The sequence below is a fragment of the Neopelma chrysocephalum genome, unplaced genomic scaffold (genome assembly GCF_003984885.1).
Source record: "Neopelma chrysocephalum unplaced genomic scaffold, ASM398488v2 Primary Assembly neopelma1_88, whole genome shotgun sequence".
Classification (NCBI taxonomy): Eukaryota; Metazoa; Chordata; class Aves; order Passeriformes; family Pipridae; genus Neopelma; species Neopelma chrysocephalum.
The window spans coordinates 2,527,400-2,550,149 of NW_020897750.1; the positions used below are offsets into that span (position 1 = coordinate 2,527,400).

Below are 22,750 nucleotides of genomic sequence, written 5' to 3' on the forward strand. Positions count from 1 at the left end.
TAGATGAGAGGCAATCAATGGGTGTGACCAGAACTAGAAAACAATAATGGCAATAGCAAGTCAGAATAAACAATATTCAGAGACCAAGTGCAAAACTTTAGAGTTTCAACTTACTGGGGAAAAATTTATTAATCAGCCAGCTTAATATGAGCACGTCTTGCTGGCAGTCTTATCATCTCAAATTATTTTTTTTCACTAATTTAAACATAATCTCCCGTACAAGAAAGAGAACTGTACAGGATAATTTTATTGTTGTCACTTAAGTCATTCATTTTGATTGCACCTCCTTTGATTTAGTTACATTCTCATTCAGCCACAAGTCATACCATGTACAGCATCATGAAAGTCACTCAGAGGAATCTGAAAGGCTGTAAATACTGCTGTCTTCTATTAGGATAAGGAAAGGCATAACTAATTGCTGTACAGTAAGGATAGTGGTGGCATATTTTGTCTCAGGAAATGAAAACTTATTTAAGAATAACTTATTTCTCTTGGGGTTGTAAAGACATCTTTATCTGTAAGTCACTGTACTTTCACACAGGCTTACATTTACTACAGAATGAAGACTATACAATTGAATGTATTAGAACTATTTAGCTCAGTTCTCCATCAAACAGCTTGACCCAACATACACCAGAATAAACAGACAATGACACACTGCATACAGAAAACACAGCAAAGTTTTCTAAATGTGATTACAGTGGCTTTTTCTAACAGTTACTAATATCAGTTCTGCACATAAAATCTTTTTTTAAATGCTCTATAGGATAAACAGTCATAACCTAATTCTGATTACAATTTCCCATTCAATCATGAAGGAGACCTTCAAACTCACTTGCCTGAGGCACTGAGAAGCTCCAGGTCTTTGACGCTCATGAAAGAAAGATAACAATCACTCTTCAGGGGAGAGAGATTTTATTATACATACCCCGTGGGTTTTTTTATCCTTTATCAAACTGCACCTTTGTGGGACTTTAATTTCTTAATGGGTTGTTTATCCTTTCCCCCATAATTCATGATGATAAGCTAGATGTCACAGAGATATTGTTATGGTGATGAAAAAGTTGTACTGATGGGCTGAGTCAGTGATGTAGTTTGATTAACTTTTTATATAAATCTTCCTAGACAGCTTTCAAAAGAAGGCAAAACAAGTAAGTTGACAATGTTACAAATGTTTCAGTAGGTGAAAATCTATCTGATGCAGACCTATAGATCTGTGAGTACTAATACCTGAAATAAGTAAACATTACCACAGGACCAGGAGGAGATATTGATGGGATAAGTTTCAGTTTATCATAGAGGGAAGTGGGAAAGGGATTGGGGGTAAAATGCATGCTGGGGAAGTTTTTTTGTAATGCACGTAGAATATAGGGCCTACAGTGGCATAATATAATGGACTTAAGAGCATGAGTGTTGGAAAGCAGCACTACTTGCAACTCCATCATTCATTCATAAGTTTATTAGATGCTCTCAAGCAAATGCCAATAAAACCTTTGTACAATGCCACATTTGCATATGCTGTACACGTCTCTCAGGTTAAGGAAATACTGATTTAGACACTTCTGAGATGTGTTAGGTTGTCCTGAATCCAGTTATGCCATCAATGGAACTTGACAATGATCTAGTATATCGATGCATAATATGTATATAATGAATAGCAAGACTAGGGATCCTTACAGTAATTTCCATACTGTAAGTTTGTTTGATCTTCATCAGCACTGCTGTCTCTATCTTGTCACTCAAACAGAAAGCTGAAAAAGGAGATACATGATGTAGAGACACTGCTGAAGTTGGTTAAAGAGGTTGCAAGTGCTGCATTAGAAAAACTGTTGAAATCTTTAGTCAGTATGATAATGGTTATTCAGATCAAAATATGCATTTTCTGTAAAGAATAAAATCAGAGGCAAGTCCTCCAACTTATTTGTGTATTCCAACTGCCTCTGAAAGTAAAAGAGATTACTCTTGTGGGAAAAGTAACTTTTCTATTCAGCTGTAAAGAAGAGCAGTACCAGATCTTGCCTGGCACAGCCTTCCTTGGCTAATTACTACTTGTACCAGCACCCCTATTTGTGAGACCTCTGTTTTTACTCCACTTCCTTCTTCAAGTCCTAGTTTCATGCTGGTACCTGACCAGCAAGTTTTGCAACATCACCAGTACCTACCAACAAAGCAGCTGATCACACATGGCAAGAAGTGGGCTCCATACTGACCCACAAAATCCACAGGCAGAAGTACAAGGCGTATCATGTGCAAGAGTGAATACAAGTAAGGTTCATAAATATGGTTTTGAAGAATCTGCTGTGCAAGAAAAACATTATAATGTACCTGGGGAAGTGTCTTGTGTGTGTGAGAGAGAGAAAACCACTTCTGGTGGTTCTTGGCCGATGATAATTACTTAGAACAGAGAGTACATTTCACTATCATAGGAACATCAGAAAGGTAGAAATGCTATTTACCTGTTACATGTATAAGGAAAAGATGTATCATTTTATGGAAAGATAATCTGTTTTGAGAAATGACAGATTTCCTGTTATTTGGCTTTAAAGAAACATCACACAAAGCATTGAAAATTGACTTTAGAAGTATTGACTGCAAACCTTACAGGATCTATCTTCATAAATTCTCTGGTTTTCTTGGGTTTTGTGTATTTCCCTTGGCATGAAAAACAACCATTGTGCCACAGTCACCTTTTGGTTAAAATTCATGCCAAATCAGTACCTACCTTAGTATTGCATCCAGGGTCTCAGAGAGTTGCAGAATCTTCTCATTCAGCTCCTTTTGACACTGGGTGTGGTGGAGGAGGGAGCTTGACTAAAGAAATCCTGGCAAGTTCAAGGATTATTTCTGTTCCAATGGCCTGTCATATCTTCATACCTGCTGCACACAACTTTTGTATTTTTTGTGCAGTTTGTACCTCTCTGTACACTAATGGCTGCCTGGTAGCATGCTCAGTGTTGCCACCCTTCAGTTCCTTGCGTTTGTATTTTTAACATTTTGACCTTTCCTGCTTTTTTTTTTCCCTTTCATATTTTTCTCCATGAGCACTTCAGTCTTCATCAAGCCTCTCTCTCTTTCCTCCCCTTTAAAGTGGAGGAGTGGGGACAGTTCAGTTTTAGGATTTTTTCTGCAGTGGATATGTTAACAAGTTACAGGAAAATCAAAACTACCAAGGACCAAAGATGGACAGCTAGGCAGGAGTCAAAACACTTTCTTCTTTTAAGAGCAATGTTCAAGTATTCAGTATTGAAGAATATCCAGATATGTTCTGGTAAGTTTTGGGCATTGCCATATTTAAGCAATTTATTTAGCTATTTCTTTCTCATGTAGCCATTAAAGGTGCACAAACACATTTTCTAAGGGTACCAGCTACTCAAAATAATCAATACATTGCACTTTTTGACTCTTTAAGTTACATTTTTGAATATGCCAACATCTGAGAATCAATTTTACTCAAACAAATTAATTCTTCACACAGTTTTTGCAAAATGTATCTGCTATAAAATATTACCCTTCCTTGGACATTATCACTGCTTACAGAATTGGAAGAGAAGCTCCTCTAATTATAGGAATAAAAAGTGTTAGCAATTGAATTTTTTTTTCCATGCACAGACAGCCTTTCCCTTCAGGACTTGCTGGCCAAACATTTCTAGGCCAATTATATTGATGTTACAACACAGCATTGTAATAGGAGTTGGTTTCATCCTTAACCACAGAAAGGCTACTGCCTCTTCATATTACTATATAGATGTAGAATGCCTTTGATTCTTTGCTAAAGAGTGTTCTCTCTAAGTTACATATTGTTTGGCATGCAGGATCCTTTGAACACATCTCCATAAAAAAAAAATCTTACTTTGCTTCCAAGTCAAATGAATTATATATGTTTAACACAGAAAATGTAGCCATGATGTAAATGTCTGCTTGTGAAGTATTTCAGATATCATTCCAGAATATTACCAGTAATTTTAAATCTGCTGGTTTATCTTTTCAGTTATTACAAGTTTTCTTTGTAAGTTTATGTACAGGATACAAATAACTGTGTTGTCGCAGCTTTCTTCCAAAAAGCCAAATGATAATAAGTCGAATGCTTTACTGAAATCTGATTAAATTACATCAACAAGCGAAACCTGCAGCCTCATTAAGAAAACAAAGTCTGTTTGCCAGGCTCTACTTTTCTGCCAGGATATAGAGCTTTTTTAGCAGAAGCCCATGCTAATTGGAATTATCTGTCTTCTTTTAAATTATTTGTTAACTGAGTTTTATATTGGCTATTCTGCATTTTGCCTGTGACCAATGTCACATTGGTAAACTACTATTATCCCATTTAATCTTTTAAGGTATTAGAATAATACTAGCTTTATCCTCCTTAAAAAAGTCTTAGTGTCCCAAAAACTTCTGAATATGAATATTGATGATGCATCCAACTTCATGATATATTCATTCCAAACTCTCTAATGCCAGTTTTCTTTCAGTAACTGAAGTTGAACCATCCTCCTACATTATCATTTGAACAGAAAACAACTCTTCAATACCATACAACATAATTACAGCAGCTGCCATCTTCCCAAATGCACAGAAGGAATATGTATATATTTAACATTCAAAGTTTGTCACTAATTATGGTTAAAGCTGTCAACTTCATTCCTTAATAGGGTCTTCTCACTATTCAGATCATTTTCTGTGTTCTGTATTTGCAAAAAGCTTCCATTTTTCTCATTTTAATTCTGTTGACCATATGTATATTTCCCTTATAACCTTTTACTTCCCACAGTAATTTTCTACAATTCCTAGCTTTCAGTGTACATGTATGATACCACATTCTTTTTTGTTTCACAGATGTTTGCCTTGTAAAGTACCCTGGATTTTCAGCAAATGTATTCCTTAATTGTGGAATTACGGCTATGTGGGTATCTGCACTAACATCCTTAAACCGTTTCCAATTATCATTCTCCCATTTCAGATTAAATTCCTTCTCTCAACAGAATTACCTCATAGTATTACTATAGAATTACCTCATAATAGTAATCACCTTTATAAAATTAGCCCTTTCAAAAGATTAAGTATATATATTATTGGTTTGGACTTGATTCTGTTTGCACATAAAAAATGTGATCAAATCATTATCAGTTATACCTAAGCTATGGCTAATTTTTAGTTCTGTGATCAATTCCTTTTCATCTGACAAGATGAGGTCTAATCTAGAATTCCTCGGTGTTGGATGCGACACTTTTTGAGTTAGGAAAATGACATTTTAAATATTTTTAAATTCCAAGTACATTTTAACGCTGGCAGCATGAGACCTTCAGCATATGTCACTCAGATTGAAATTCACTCGGTACAGCAGTGCTTTCCCTGTATGTTGTAGGTGGGTAAGGCATAGGTCATGCTGTTCTCTAGTGTGATTTGATATCGGCTAAGTACCCTGTCAGCTTCTGACTTATCCGTTAGAACATTGACCCATAAACATTCAAGATCCTTTGCTTCCAATTGCCATCAACTCAGAAAAGGTAATGCCACTTTTGAAGTGCTCTCTGTCCACTTGATCCTTCCAAAATAGATTATAACAATTGATTTTGACATTTTTGTTTTCCAAACAGTTTTAGCAATAAAAACTAGGTCAAATCTGTGTTAAAAAGTGATTCTTCTGTTGGTGTCAAGTTTCCAACATGAAAAGAGAAGTTACTGAAAAATCTCTGCTCTTTGTGTTCTCTTATAGTTTTGATTTGCACTTAGCAAAAGCTCGTTGGTTCCTTCTCAATATTTCCACCTCTGACCAGCCCCTTGACTCCAAGGAGACCAGTCACTTAGAAGAACAGCTCCTTTTGGACATTTAATTAAGCCGCAGGCTCTCATCAACAGAAAGTGACAATGTTTTCCACAAACCAAACATCTTCAGGTTATGTCACTTACTCAGATATTCAGTCTAGTGTTTCTTCTACTTGCTCTTTCCCTCTACTCAGAAGTCCTGAAGGATGTTGGAGAGGATCACAGGTCCTGAAAGGACAGAGGGCAACAAAGATGATTAAAGAACTGGAGTATCTTTCTTACAAGGAGAAGCTGAGGGAGTTGAGAAGAGGCAACAGAGAGGAGACCATCAATGCATACATGTATCTGAAGAGAGGGTGCCAGGGTCTTCTCGGTGGTGCCAAACAATAGGACAAGAGGCAAAGGGCAGAAACTGATGCACAGGAAGTTCCACTGGAATATGAGGAAGAACTTCTTCACTGTGCGGGTGACCAAGAACTGGAACAGATTGCCCAGAGAGGGTGTAGAGTCTCCCTCACCGGAGATATTCATGAACCGTCTGGACACAATCCTGTGGGATGACCCTGCTTGAGCAGGGAGCTTGGACCAGATTGACCCACTGTGATCCCTTCCAGCCTGACCCATTCTGTGAAAGAAGAAAGCCTGCTCTCTGCAGGTGTCCATGGGTCATCTATGACACTGCCCACACTTCTTAGGTATCAGTACCATATTGGCCTGGCTCTCTGCTTGCCAACTGCAGAAACTCGCTCAGCCTTGAGGGATGCTCCCGTTTGAGACAACTCGTTCCAGCTGAGCTCCCAAAAAGCACACCAACCCCTCCAGCCGTTCCGATTTCTCCTAGCTCCCGTATTTTCCACGGGATAAAGTGTAGCTCGCGGCTCCCGGAACCGCCGCCCTTGCCCTGAGGGGATCGCCGGGCCGGTTCCTCCCTCAGGCCTCCCGGAGGCCCGGCCCCCAGGGCCGCCCTTCCCCGTCGCCATGGCGAGGCCGCGGCGTCCCGGGCCGCCCTGAGGCGCCGCGGGGAGCTCGTCCTGTCGCCGCGCCATGAGCACAGGTCTGTTCCCCGGGGCACGCCAGCTAATGTGGCTTATATTTTATTTGTAAAGAGGCCGAGGCGGTGCCGGAGCCAAGGGTGAGGGTGTGTGGCGTACGGGGCCGGTTCACAGGTGAAGGGAGAAGCCGGAGCGTCCCCGGGCGGTGGTTGGGAACAGGGAGCAGCGGAGGGCGGCTGCATTGACGGAGGTCATCCAGGATACGTTGGGGCCGTGGCCTCGTCCAGCTTACTTGGAAGAAATAACATCCATCACGCTGGGTATAGATTTCAAGAAAAAATTTTTAAATCAATTTACTTTATTACTTTCAGTGTAATAAACTGCCGTGGCTGTAAGTCTGTCCTGCCACGCTCTGACATCTTCGGAGGTGCCCGCAAAGACAGCCGTGTGTAGCCACTCCTCGGCTGCTTCCAGCCCTGGGAAACCTTCAGCCTCCAGTCAGGTCTGAGCACGCCTCGGAAAATATGTGGGAAGGGCTGAGAGGTGGCCAGCAGGTTTACTGAAAGGTGCCAGGAAAGGCACAGTTCCAGTCAGCTGGCGTTTTTCCTTCAGCTTAAGAACACCTTGGAGCAATTCCAGCCCGTGGGGAGACTCTCTCCATCATGTGGTTAAGCAGAGCACTTCTTCAGGAACAAACTGCACTGCCTTGTCTTCTGCTGTATTCCATGGGCATTTGATTAAGTAAAGGAGATGTGGTTTGGGCTTTATAATAAAGGAGTAAGATGTAAAGGGGTTAGCAGTCAGCGACGAAAATCTACGTGACTGTAATAGAAGGACGTGTTGCTCATGCCTTCTGCCTTGTGTCTCTGTGGTTTTAATTTACCTGTAAGAATCACAGTTACCTTGGAAATTAGGGAAATGCACCGTCCATATCACTCTGAAAGCAACCTCCCACCTCTAAAGTAAGAGTTAAATTGGCATTATGACGCAGGGTGGTTTTTTTTCTTTCCCAAGCTTTGAGTTTGAAATAGGAGTCAGGGCAGTAGTTTTCATCCTTGTGAGGCAGTAATGTACTAAGAAAAATGTCTGCCTATGTGCCTCATGTTCATGTGAGACCTGTGTGCTAGACAGCCTGTTTTCCCAGAGACTTGATTTCTGTAGGGTGGGAACCTGGAGTGCGTGAGGCAGCAAGGAGATGCTGTCTGCTCCAGCCAGGTGCCCTGTGGGTGCAGCCTGGAGCCTGTGACAGGCCACAAAGTACAGCTCCCCATTAATAGCTTTTCATGGTTACAGTGGCTCTACCGAGGTCTCCTTTCAGCTGCTTCCCCCTGCCTTTTCTGCCCCATAGCTGCAGCCAGCCAGCTCCCCTGCCTTGCCGGCTTCATCAGCTGCCATTAAGGCATGTATTTTTTCTTTTTCTTGCTTAATACCTCAAAACAAAGAAGCTTGTAGAAAGCTTTGCATCTTCTCTGGGCTTCATTATTGTTGTTCCAAAGTTTAATTACTATTTCTCACTGAATAGCATCTTCCCAAAAAGGGGTTTTCCTTTCTATACAGTTCCTGTACACAAACCTGTCATTTTCTATAAGAAGTGTAATCTTTTTTAGTGATGAATGACCCATATGTTTTTATTCTATTGATTTTTTATTTTCCATGATACACTTCTGTAAAATATTGCTGTCTCTGATTGCAGATTAGATTATTTATAAATAATATTCTTTCTGTAACAAATATTATTATACTAGGTCCAAAAAGAATGACTTAGGAGAAATATCCTATCATCTTTCAACCTATAATTGTCTTTGTTATTCAATTCTAAGTAACACAATTAAAAAAATTACTTCGTTATAGCTGCAGAAAAATACTGCATCAATGAAATGGCTTTTGATCCCAGAAGGGCTAATATAAAATATCTGCTAGTCTGATGCTGATCATTCAGTAACAAATTGATTCATATCTAATAACTATTTCCCATAAAATAAGTTTTGTTTCACTAAATGTAGCAAATAGTTAAATTTTTTCCCCCCTTCTTATTATATTCTGTTTTTCCATCCCTATTAAAAGTTTGTGCCTTCAGGCCTACCAGCAGGGCATGCAATACCTACATTAAACCAAATTTAAAAGTAAGGGTGCTCCTGCTGCTAACGTCCTCAGATCACAGACATGCAAAATGAAGGAACTGGCAGCTGAAACTTTAATGGTAGGAAGTGTAGACTGAATACTTGGGGAAAAAACACAGTAGCTCTATATGACAAAAAAGTCCTATTAGCATTTATGTACTTCAAGATGACAAGCTAGACGATTCTACATAACTGTGGGGCTTTTGGCTTTTGTTTTAAGTAAAATCCTGTGTTGTAAGTATAGCATTGCTTACATTCTTTCTTCAAAAGATTGTTACTCTTATGATTATGTAGTATTTTGAACATTAATACAGTGCCTGTCGTTGCACTGCACACTGTATGTTCCATCATTTGTTCACCTTATGTATTAATCTAAAATATTGTTAATACTTGGACCTGGATAGCTTGAGGAAGCACAGGGAATCCCATGCAAGTATGGTTCCTGAATCAGCTGTTCCTGTGCAAATCAAAAGCACCTCGATGAAGGAGAGAAAACCACTGAAAGTTAGATCATGACCATTCCTATATGTATGTGCTACTGAAGCAAAGCTGAGGAGATTTGTGTGGAACTGGAGTTGGGTTTTACATGTAGCCCACTGGAAATTAAAGAGTGGACTGGGAAGCAGCACGAGAAGGATAAGAAACTGCATTGCTTATCTGCGTTGAAGACGTGGTTTCAACTAATGTTGGTTTTGTTTGTTTCAGTTAAAATGAATGTGTTGCCTCAAGCGATCATACAAAGCCCAGGGGAGCATCCCAGGTTCGTAAAGCAGCCTGTTTGCCCCCCATTAGACTTTGCAAGGTATGTACCTCTTTTCTTTCAAAGCATCATTTTCACTGTGAATAGCTTCAATCAGCTATGCCGAGGTGACAAATTCTGTTTGCTTTTCTGCAATATTTAAAACTACAAAAATCAGAGGCAAGGAAATTCTCTCTTAGGAAAGTTTCAGAATTAAAAAAAAAAAGAAAAAAAAGAAATAAAAAACATGTTCTGTTTAAGGTAGGTATTTCATCCTAATTCTTCAAAACCCTTTAAAAGCCACAGAAAGTTATTTTCATTTAGCACTGATGCAAATGTAGGTCATTAAAAAAATACTTATTTCAATGAAAAAAACCCAAGATTCTTTTGTTTCATTCATGCACAGTTTTGCAACTCTCAAAATATAATTAATAAAGCTGGCTTGAAAAACGTTATACTGTACTTAATAGCTGAGAAAATTAGCAGCAGTGGCATAATACAATCCATCTTCTTCTTGCACATGCCTATGTGTCTTCCTGTTCCATTGCACTCATTTCCCCTTTTTTGTCCCCCTCAGTGAGTACTGGTCTCTCAGTTTCTTCTCTGCTCTTTTTTCTGGAATTGCCTCCATTTCAGAAAGAATTGTGGTTATTTTCTCCTTTCTTTTTTTTTTTCCTTTTTTTTTTTTCCTGATCCTAGCATTCCCCTTAGCCTTTGGCTGAAAGTTCTGGGACATCTCAGAGTTAAGCAGCTGCATGTCCATGTCTAAAAGCAGTAAGGATCCATAAACATCCTGTCCTTGTGCCCAGTCTTTCCGAGGGGCTCAAACTGAGACGTGTCCTCTCACGCATTGATAGAGTAAGGACATGTCTTACCATTTATTTTTTTTTAAATCTTTTATGGCTGGAGCTGTGTTCTGCAGCCATCACTTTTTCCAGTAACTGCATTGCTGGAGAACCCATTCCAGAGGGAGGTAGGAGGCTTGTTCAAGGAGATCCTTCTGTGGGAATCCTACTGAGGTTGTGCCTATTTGCATAAAAGAAATGTCTGATTCTGTAATGGCCTAGACCATGCTGTAGGTGCCTAGTGATGAGAACAAGACAAGCTCTGCAATTTTGTTTTATAAGAGATTTTGAGAAAGCTGGAGTCTGAGTTAACAGCATAGGCAGTGGGGATAGAAAATTGTGTGAGAATTAGTTTGGTCCTTTATGCGACTCCATTCCATTATTTGATTAAAAACCAGATATATTTATCATTAAATTTAATTTTAGAAAAAAAAAAGTATCTTTTTCCTGTGGAGACTGATAACAGAAACAGTTATAGGAAGACATGGTAAAAATGTTAATTCTGGGATAGGTGCCCACTGGATTAAAATATATTTATCTTCATAAGTGAGTGATTTAAAATTAAATAGGAGGAAATGCACAGGTGAAGTGGACTTCTTAAATGCACTATTTATGAAATATAGCGAGTCATTATGGAAACACTGGAGAACTAAGGCTAAAACAGCTCAGAAAAAGCAAGTGACAACCTGTGGAAGAAAAGAAAGAATGCCTTTTAGCCAGTGCTATCCTCACCTCAATTCTCTCTGAAAAAACAATGTCCATTCCAAGTCACAAATTGATTGTATTTTTTTAATTCTCATTGCATATAACAAACCATTTTAAATAATGATGGAATTTTCTAATGTGTTTTTTCCTATGTATCATCTACCTGCCTTTTCTGTGTTATTGTTACATTAACGTCATTGATAATAACAGCCAGGATGAGATAAATATTTATTATTTTCAGTAAGTTCAATTCTTTGTGATGGGTGACCGTGTTTGTAGTTGCATCAATCCAAAACAGGTTATTGCAGAACTGATGTAAACAGTAATTAGTTTGCAAGTTTTTGCTTATGTTTTTTTCCCTTGGCTGTAGTTGTCTTTCAGCTTGAGGGCGTAACCAATAAGAATTCAGAAATTTATACCTTGGCTATAAGGCAGGTGACATTTTAAATTGTATATGCTTCTGAGGGCTTTTCCCATGAATTTTTTTAGTTAAAATACCTTTGTGAAGACAATGACAAGGCACCAGGCTTTCCTTTGTTCCAGTTTGAGATGGTTTTTAACTGTGGTGTAGATAAATTTTCACCAAGGTGATAGTGATGCCTAAGAATTGCCTGTTGCAGTTGACTGGTTCAGTTTGGGGGTTTGGACTTCCGCCCCACCAAATATGTGATGTGTTCTCTCTGTGCTACTGATGTGAAGAAATCTCATTTTTGCAACTTTAAAGTACAAAGGTCACTCAGGGTTTTTATTGTGTTGATACTTCATATTTATTTGCCCAGAAATACTGGTTTTCAATTTTTCTGTTACCTCATATAAACTTATAGTGTCTTGAAATATATTTTACATCAGTTTAAAATAAACAATAATTACCTTATCTTCATGATCCAAACGACATTACATACCTCTCTAAATTGTAACTATTTTGGTGTTAAAATTTTGATACTGCTTACGTTTTGGTATTGATTATAACTGAATTTTTATGGCAGTATCCATAAGGTGTACATTTAGCAAGATGAGCACAACTCATCTGGACTGTGTTATGTGCAGCCTGGAAGCAGAAGCCTCTGCTGGTGCCGCTCAGCAGTAGCAAATTCTGGAACAGATTTAAATGAACTGTTTGTGACGGAAGTTTTCACTGTTACATTGTTTTAAATACAGATATGTCAAAATATCTCTGCTTTGCTTAGCTATTTTGTTTTCATTTAAATGAACTTCATGAAGTGTCTTTGGTATTCTCAGAGCAATAAGAAGTATGATGCTTATATTAGCTAACATTATGAAAAGAATTTACTCTCATCACTGTAATGAAAGACAGCAGTGTAAATACAGACAAGGAAAGAGGAAAGTAATAGATTTATGTGGAGCACTAATGTTGAATTTCTTTTATCTCTGAGTGATTAACCAGACAATCTTTATGCTCTTTTACAGAAGAATAAAAATAAATTCACATTACTTTTATAAATATGATATCCTCTACAGTCAGGATTTCAGATTCTATTTAAATACACTTTATGGTCAGTAAGTGCATATTATCCTTTGAAGGCATCTCTTGTGTATCAGAGTGGAGATGCAGAGTGATGATGGCTGAAGTGAAAGGTGAAACGATGCATAGTTCAAATATTCAAATTAGATCCACGCATCCTGAAATTTGCTCTTTATTTTAATGCCCTTTGGATTACCCCCTTAGTGGACCACCTTTTGCAATATGCTGCTCAAACTGTGGGAAGTCAAGAGAAGTATTAAAAGATTGCATTGCACCAAGGAAAACATTCTGAATTGGATTTGGGAAATTTTTTGTTGATTTGTTTTCTTTCTTTTTTAATTTTGAAAAGGTTAAATATGAAATAGATTGGACCACTCTGGTCCATACCAATAATGCAAAAATGTAATGGTTCTGGTTTTAGGAAGCAGTTTAAATATGGATAGCTTAATCAATTTTTATTGATTTAGCTAATACACAGTTTCTTCTAGTTCAGACTGAAATATCGGATAACCAGATCCTTTAAAGATAATACTATCTCTGTTTTCTTTTAGAAATAAAGATTTGAAATAGCTACAGACCAAAAAATTAAAAAGATATTTGTATGTGTTTATAGAATGTCTGATATATTACTTTGTCAATATTTCAGTATTTAGCTCTACTTGGCAATGATAATATATTATACATGCTGCAGGAGTCTATGTTAGCACCTTACAGTGTTTCTTTTAATTTTTTTCATTTAAATTTAGGATTCATTTGATCAAAGACAAAGATGGCATAGATGATTATTTGGCGAAGAATATCAAAGGGTTGTCAAAACAAGAAGCTGCCGCGTAAGTTGGCTTTTTCGAGGCATTTTAACATCCATAAGTTTATTGTTTCCTTTGTTTCTAGTCATCATAATCATTTAAATTTAAAGTTCCCTGGGCCCTACCCTTTTTAGTTGAACTTGGCATTTAAAAAATTGAAGTTGGTATTAAATAATGATGGTTCATTTCTCCTGATGTTCAATATATCAAAGCGTTTAAATATCTCCTTGGGTTTACTAATTTGGATATTTACCAATTATATCACATTATTGTTAAGATTATGTCAGTAATTATATTTAAACTTGTGCTGCCTTTTTGTTTTGTGTTCTTCTTTTTCTTCTGAGCCTTTGTGAAATATCTCCTTTGGGGTGGAAGCTGAGTATACCGACATACACGTTCTTGTAATTTTGAATTACTATTTAGCCAAGCCCAAGTGCTGACTTCTGTAGTGAAGCATTTAATACCCCATTAGTTATTTAAAAAACCAGTGAATGAAAGAAATCTAGATAACTTTTGATTTCTTACAGCTGAGGTATTTACATTTAGAAGTTACAAGAGACCGTGACTGACTTATTCTTCTGCAGTCTTTTAACAGATCTGGGGTTCAGCACCATCAAAATTAATGAAAGAATTCTAACAAATCTGGATTGCTGGTTGCTTAAGTGAGCTGATTTATTTATTCCAATATTTAAATAATAAAAGGATGCATATACAAGGGCTCTAGGCACCTTAGCAATTAATATTGCAAGATCACCCTTGCTGCATAAAAACTTTCTATCAATCAGACAGGAATTCAACCAGCTAGTTTCTTGCAAAACATGCTTCTTTTCTACTTCCTAGCCTAGGAATGTGCCTGCAAGCCTTTCCTAGGAACTTTCAAGTTAAAATCTAGAAAATTACCAAATTTGAGTTTAGAGGTAATAACTTTAGTGGTGTCCTAAAATCCTAGCACATGACACTCAGCCAGCAGACACCCTTTCCTTCTTTTGTGATACATGTCCAATTCACTTTTATTTTTACAATGGCAACATGATAAAGCTAATAAGTGTTGTGACAGTGAGTACAAAGATTGTAGTGTATCTGGTTTGATGATCTAGGACAGCAAACTCATACCCCATTTCTTTTACTTTTGAGCTCAGACTAGGTTCAAAGATGGTAGACTAAAGATTAGTTCAATGATGGGGTTGGGCAGGAACTTGTCAATACATCATCCTGGTGTGTGCAAAGTTCAGTTTGTTCCTTTGTTGCTGTAGGAGAGACTGTTATCACAGTCACAGTCTGTGGGAGAGAGCAGCCCAACAGTGTCAGGGAAGTGCGTAAGGTGAGGCAGTGGGAAGTGCTGCATTGCTGCTCTGTCAGGGCAGGTGGTGGATGTGGGACAGCTACCTTTGATCACACCATCGTGCTAATGGTGCTGGGTGTCAGAGCTGGTGTAAATACTCCCTGCTTAAAGGGAAGAAAACAAAGATTGCTCGGGTGACTTCTCAGTTCTGTAAGGAACAGATCCTTCCTGAGCAAATGCTTTGTTGACAGAGGTTCCGCCCCCTGAATTAAGGGTGGTGTAGTTGCTCTGTGAGGAGGGAAGAAGTATCAGACCTCAAGAAGCAAGCAGAGAACTGGGTACACTCAGTTATTGTCACCTAGTCCCACAGCAGCTCTGCAGGGCTGCTCTGCTCGTTACACTGCAGCAATCGTCGCAGGCTGACTTGCCTTCCCAGGGAGCTGTCTCAGTCTTCAACCCCAGTGGGCTTCTACACACCATGCAAGGGACAGGAGTGTTCTCTCTGTGGTGATTACACAGGAAGTCACTGCTAATTTAGGAAGGCCTTGGGGCTTCAAAGTGCATTTTGCAGCTCTGATTTGATCAGGTCAGCCTTTTACTGCCATTAAAAAAACCCAAATGAACAAAAAAAAAACAACACAAAAAGTCCTATATGATTTTTCTTTTTATATCCAAACCCTGAGTCTGGAGGTCGTGGAAGAGGAAACCAGCAAAGACATCCACAATGCAGTGAGAATTTTATCATCTGTTCTGCAATGCCTACACAAAGTGGGGTGTTCCCTTACAGTTTTGTAATGTGCTGTTTTTCAAAGTTATCAAAGTTATCAAAGCCTCTTAGAAGATTAAACTGAAATATCATATGTATTCTGGTTTATTTCTATGGAGATTTTTAAAGTACCTCTTTTAAAAGGTTATGTTCATGTTCTGTATATTTAATTCTTCTTGGAATTTTAGCTTTTGATAATAGGACAGCAGTTACAAAAGTTATCGCTATATATATAATTTACTAATGCTCTTCTGTAAACCTGATAAAATCATTTGAGAGCAAACAAATGGTAACAAACTAACTACACAGTTATATTAGTACTATGCTAATTTAGTTAGAAGAAACTAAACACATCAACTGTAATTTAAAACCGATTTATAAAGTAAGGGAATGCCATATGTGTAAATGACCTTACTGAAATCAGTGTAATGCTTAGTATGTATGTCTCAGCAGAAAATGGATGTTTTTATTTTAAAAATTATGAGAGATGATTTATGATATGCTGTGTAGGGATTTTTTTTAATATTGTGTCCATTCCAGAAGTAGATTATTGCACTTCTTTACAAAAGGACTGGATTTTCTTCTTTTGCCACCTATACTTTTGTTAACTTAATATATCAGTGATTATTTTGTCAAGACAAATTCTTGGAGCCATACTCCTGCTTAATACACCCTTTTTTATATGTATGTTAGACAGAAAACAAATTTATTATCTTCTAAATTAAGGAATGTCTGGGTAGTATCTTGTTTATGGAAACAAGCCACATTCTTTAAAGCTCTTCCCTAAAATTGTACCTTTCATAATATTCTTTAAAATGAAGATAAACTAGTTTCTTCATAGTTAAAGGGAAAAAAGGTTGCAGTTATTCTCGTATTGTACAGTATTTGTTCCAAACTTCATCAAAAGAGAAGAATTCCATTAAGTGTGCTCATGATATAACCTCTTTTTTTTTCTGTGGAAAAATGTGGAGTTGTTTTTCAGGGTTTTTTTGTTTGTAATAATTTTTTTATCCCAGGTTGATACGACAGAAGTGGGAGAAAAAAACAGTGCTTGAGAAAGATAGTACTTTAATGATATTAAAACAGGATATTGCTTTGTTTTTTCATTGATTTTGCTTTGCTTCCTTCTCAAAGAAGTGAATGTGGTGCAAGAAGGTGGAAATGGAAAAAGTTTCCTGTTAATGCAGAATGTGAGTGCTTTCTTGCCACAGAACTAGGCTTCTGTAAGCTTCTGAGGAGGTTGGCTGACTCCACTGGCCTTCCGTGTGCTTTCCCTGATACCTTCTGTTCTTAGTCTTGACTCACCAAGTCATCAACGGCTCAAAATCGGATTGCAGTAAAAATTAAAAATAGTCCTTATGACCGAACTAAGAGTCAAAAAGTTCACAGTGAACTGTGAAGTAAAGCATTTTTCATCAAGAGATTGATTCCAGAGTTGAATCTTCAAATGAGTTTGGAGCCTAGAATGGGCCAGAATTTGATATTGTCGTTGCTGCTTCCTGATCTTTTCGTCAGGGTCAGAAAGATCAAGTAACAGTTCTCTTTTCTTCATACAAATGAAGATTGTCCAAAGACGACTATATCATGAAAAAAAAGACTAGAAAGAGAGACTTTGAAATCTATTTAATGAGAGGAACAGCTTCGCTTAGCAGTAACAAAAAAATATTGCATTAGTGATGTTACTAGGTGTATTCTCAATACATTTGAATTGGATGATCGAGTTCTACTGTCCTCAAAACTCTGGTAGTCAGATGACATCTGATTTATTATACAGAGACAGTAAAGACTGACCTAGATATGCAGAAAATTTGTATTTGTGTTTTCTGTCTCGTGAGTTGTGGATTGGTGTGTTATGGAAAGCTTGCCTTGGTAAATTTGCGTCAGTAAAGACACGCTCCGATATGATGTTTTTCAGGCAGGAGACAAGATTATCTTATACGCATTCTGTCAGATGTTTTTGAGATGTAGTCAGTTGTCCTGCTTAGAATTGTCCAGTGGCTGGTCCACTTCAAGATTAGCTGGAACAGAAAAAGGCAAGTGGGCTGTGACCCCCAGAGCAGTTGTCGGCCATCTCTGCTAATACGGGAATGACGACCATTAAACCACTTTCCAAATTGTATAGTGCAAAATGGAACATGACATTTTTGCTCTAACAGTGATGACTGATGAATATAATAGCAATGCTTTGCTTTCATAAACTTTTTGTCCCTCCCTGAGGAAGAGCAAAGGGATTTTCACCTAAGTTTAACTGATCCAGAGGACTAGGTTAATCACCCCATATAATAAATGGAAATAATTAAGATGAAGTAATGCAATTAGTGGAGCTCCATCTTTTAGGATTCAGACAACTGCTTTAGAATAAGGTAAATGTAACTTTTGAAGCACCTATCTTTTTTCTCCATTGCTTAAAGAGACAGCTCAGGGTGACCAGCTCAATTGTAGACATGTACATTTCCCACTGAATCCCACACTGGAGAACTATGGAATTTTGAAAGCTATAAAAAGGATGGGGTAGAAGTCTTAGAGTTGCATTCTCTAATTCCTGAGGCAGCAGTTCTGCAGGAAGCTGTCCAGCCCAGAACAGAAGTGACCTGGCAACCATTTAAAATCTTCTCTTGGTGCCATCTGATGAAAGATAATTTTTCATTTCCCAGTCAGAGGATTAAAAGGGACAAATTATTTAGTACCCTCCGCACCGCCGAAGTTTCTGCTGTTTGAGTGTCAGTATCAGCTAGGTAGAGCTAAGGAAAATAGATGTGGGGAAATTTTTGAGGGATTAAGTGTTAGATAAGTTCATGGAAATAAATTATTTAATTCCTACATCCTTACATCAGTTGACCTCTGCATATGTCCTCCAAGACTAAAGAGGGAGCAAGTTTAGAGGCCAGAATGCTCTGGAGAGTCCACTGAAGGAGAAGAATGGGGTTTGTGGGCTGATGGAAAGGACAAGACCTAGATTGAAAGGTGTTTTATTCTGTATTTTCATCATAGCCATGATGGACTAGTAAGCCTTACTATTAGACTGGGTTTCTTCTGACGTTGTCCTGTGTTTATAAGGTATTTAAATCATGAGAGTTTCAGTACTCAGATTTATTTGCTTCTCTATTTTTTTGTATTCTAGTCTTTTGCATTGATGGACCAGTTCTTTAAGGAAGCAGAACACAAATAAGCTGATAGTGGATTGGATAAATTCATACTTTTTAGTAGCTGTCACCCCTATCAAATAAATTAGTGAGGTGACTTCTTAGGTGCTCTATGAAGTCTTTTATTCAAAAAAATCGATTGGGACCTTTTTTTCATTGACATCATATTGCCATGTTTTCTTTTTCCCAACCTGAAATCTTTACTGGTTCTTCCCAATTTGAACGTGCTTAATTTAGGCTTGGGAATTTTGTGTTGTAAGGTGGATCTGACCATTTCTGTGTTATTAAGTGAGGCTCTCGAGGGAAGGGGAAGGGGCTCTGCCAAGAATAAGAGTTAGGAAAAATATCTTGTTGGTATGGAATTAAGGCAAGGAAGGAAGAGGGGCAGCTGCTGTTGCTAAAAAGCTTGCAAAAAGCAATTTCAGGCACAGACAGATAATGTGTAGGTGCAGATTCTGCTTTTCCTTTGTATTTCAGTTCTCAGTTGCACAGTCGTTGGTTCAAGTGATGCACTGATTTGAGCTGCTTCCATTTCTTCTGTGTATACCACTATGAAGACAGAGGGAGAGAGGAGAGCTCAAGGCAGCTAAAGAAGGATGTAGCAGCAAACAGAGAAAGAAATAAACTTCCTTCCCTTTCATGTTCAGGCCTTAGCAAGATTTTGCTCTTCTTCCTACTGTCAGTCTTTGGCTAGGACCTGGAAGCACCTTATGACCCTCTCTGTTCACATTACTCTGGTTGAGAACTGGTGGAATGATGTGTCAACTCATTTATATTTTATGGGGATATTTCTTCACTTTTAGACACTAAAAACTATGGAAAAGAGTAAATCAGAATAAAAGAAATGTATCCTTTCATAGTAAAAGAAATTTTAAATTAAGGCACTCTATCCCAAACTCCCTGCTGGTTGTGGAAAGGGAGATGGCACAAGTCACTTAGTGAGCTAGATGATAAATTTTAAATTTCTTTCACAATATTATTTAAATATGTATTTTTTCTGTCTGAATAATTCCTAACAATCTTGCTTGCCATGACCAGGATTCAATGTTTATTAAACAACTTTCAAAAAGAGATTTTAGCACTTAGAGGCACACATCCTTTTTGGTCAGATGAATGATCTCTGTAAACTTTTGGCCTGATAAGCATATTATTTACTGTAATTAGGCAGTGATCTAAAGAACAGAACCGTGTAGGAAGCAAATGATTCGCCTTTCCTAGAGAAACTTCTCTGTGCATTTGTGTAATGTGAAAGGTTTTTCTTGAAAAGGTTAAAAAAAGTTCTAATCAACTTCTGTACATTATGTAGAACTTCATTTTCTAAACTCTGCAAAAGAAAGTTTCATATTTAATGGGAAATCATGAATTATTCCATTTATTATCTACTTCCTCCTTTCAAAGACATGATCTGGATAAAAGGCGGGGTGAATAATTTCAAAAAATACAATACATTTTTAATGGGAAGGTGCAAACTACAGATTCTCATGACTATTAGCAAGTATAGAGGAAACAGAATTTTACTTGCAAAAACTCATCAAACTCTTGCAAAGATAAAATACATGACATACTTTAATAAAGAAGAACACAGTGAGCTGAAGTTTTTCTTTTTTTATGTAACTTGTTGTTTTTACTAAGTTTGGTCTTATGGTTTTCTGGTGCTTTCATTTCTCAATAGTTCAACAATATTTAGTACTGAAGATAATATACCGGCAATACACAACTGACTTCTATTTTTAAAACACTCCATAAAGGTGAAGCATCTCTAACACACAAAAAGAGTCTGAAATAAAGACTGTCTAATCTGCTTTAGTACAATCGAGACTTCCTAATAATTTTCACAGTGAAAATTATTCTGCCTTCTGCATTGTGTAAAATCCTCGCTTTTCCTTTCCTCTTAATCTCCATGTGGTCTGTTTATCCTTAGACTCCTGAGTAAGTTCAGCTGGGGACTTGAATGAGAGATATCCTAAACAAAAGCAAAAATACTGTGGGAATTGTTCATAGCAATACTGTAATAATGCATAGCCTTGTTTAGGGTTTTGTGATAATTCATAACATCAGCTTGAGAAGATACAGAAAGTAAATAATTATGATTATCTGTTTTGCACACTGTGAAAGAAACTTGCAGAGAAATTTAACAATTTCTTTGATATTGTGCAAGTCAAACAGAAGGGTTCCAAATTCAGATGTTTCTAGCCCACTAGGTCAGCTCTGAAATAAAAAAGTTGAAAATACTTCATTTTTATAAATAATAGTCCATAAAATATGGTTGGAATTACTTTTTCTTAAGGAACATTATTAATTTAGAAAGAAAAGCAGAAATATTATCGAAGATAATGGGGTTTTTTCTGATTATGCTTGAAATAATCACAGGTGTGTGTGCTTTTGTATGATGAACATTTTTATAAGGGTAGCACTTTCATCTTTATTTTTAGTGTTTTCTTTGCATTTCTGTTTAGGGACAGAATGTTCCAAAAGTTCACCGCTAAATTTATATTTTCATTTTCTGGGTTAATGAGGATTCTTAATTGTTACAGTACTTACATCCATTTTAAAATACTTTTTTCTGTGTCATCCTTTGATGTTTATAATTGATTAATTTTTCATTTTGTGTAGCTTTGAACAAAAGGAAGCGAGTTCAATATATGTGTTCTTTGCGGGCTCCTACTGACAGGTTATGCATCCCCCTTTGATTGCATGATTTAGGTTAAAGTGTGGTTTGACAACAGTCAGTGACTGTGAGGCAGTAGATGAAAAATACTACACTGCTTATGCTGAAAGTTATTGTACCTGTATATATGGTATAAAGTACCTCCTTTATATATACACTTTGTTTTCATCCTTCTGATAATAGTTGTGGATACATAGCTCCATAAAGCTTTTCCTATTTAAAAAATCTGAGTTGTTACAAAAGTCTATTTCAAGTGATATTTCTCCCCTCTCATGATGTGTATAAATTTTCATGCAATATTTTACATTTTTAATTTAAATAGGAAATCTTTGTATAACATTTGGGGGTTTGGTGGATTTTATGCTTTATATAATTTGATAATTTGGAATTAAAAAGCATGCACCCTATCCCAATATAATTTAATTCTCAGCCTTAGCAGTAAAAAATTCTAAAGTGTAAGCTAACAGTCTATTACTACTTAATGGCATTTACTGTACTGTCATATCTTTTTTTAATGACTTTACTATAGTCTACAATTTAACATATTACCATCCAGTAAATATTTCATTAAAAGAAAAGTATTTAAATGGACGGTCTTTAAACCAGGATTGAAGAGGCTGTGCCCTGATGCAGCTCAACAGCCTCGTGTCAGTAGCAGTACGTGGTGAAAATGTGCTGAGTACCTTGACCGTCTGAGGGCTTGACTTCCCAAAGTGCTTATGGAGATAAATTTTCCCACAGAACTGAGACACTCACATGACTCAGATATATTTTTAAGTGAGCTGTGGCCCTGCTTCTGGTGGATTGCAGCCCACAGACATGGCAGTGTAGCCCTCAGCAGTGTGAGGACACGGTTTACACCACTGTGACCTAGGGCACTGAAAGCAGTAGGCAAATCTTCAGCTTCCATATTTACCAAGTATTTGCTCAAGTGCTTTCTGTGTTCAACAGTTCCCTGCAGAAATTTTAACTATATTTTAGATGTGGGTCACTAACGGTGTTGCCAAACTGTTCTTGTTTTTTGGCTGTCCAGCTAAAATTAAATAATAATTCCTCTTTCAGTTCTTAGGCAGAGAAGCCTGAATTTGTAAACTCTTACAGCATGTTTGGCTTTTTTTGTGTTTTGTATAGTATATTTGTTTTTACTTAATGCATATATTTTTCAAATTTTAGTGAGGAAATTCCGGTGTCCCCCTGTTTATGGTTTGTTTGTTTGCATAAAGGTTAAGCAAAAAGTAGCAAAGTGTTCACATACTTTATGTAATTTTAATTTATTTGTAGATTTATAGACAGGAAATGTGGGTAAAGTAAAATAAATTTGTTTAAGTGAACTTAAGCAAAAATATCTTGATGATTTTTTCATAATTTTGCGATGCTTATCTAAGGCACTTATATCAGTCATTGACTTGCCAATTGCAGAAGGAAATCCCAAGTGGAT

At 37.2% G+C, this 22,750-nt stretch overlaps 1 protein-coding gene across 5 annotated transcripts in view; it reads left to right on the forward strand.

The window, feature by feature from the left end:
* TTC29 (tetratricopeptide repeat domain 29) overlaps window positions 1-22,750 on the forward strand; it is a 381,566-nt gene that overhangs the window by 247,487 nt on the left and 111,329 nt on the right. Inside the window, exons 1-3 of one of the 5 annotated variants that reach the window (XM_027692736.1) lie at window positions 6,710-6,817; window positions 9,581-9,677; window positions 13,394-13,477. In XM_027692736.1, coding sequence (XP_027548537.1) covers window positions 6,808-6,817; window positions 9,581-9,677; window positions 13,394-13,477 — 191 coding nt within the window. In that variant the 5' untranslated portion in view covers window positions 6,710-6,807. Of the gene's footprint in view, window positions 1-6,709; window positions 6,902-9,580; window positions 9,678-13,393; window positions 13,478-14,706; window positions 14,766-22,750 lie in introns of those variants that run through there. The other 4 variants (XM_027692739.1, XM_027692738.1, XM_027692737.1 and 1 more) reach the window with 4 other exon arrangements.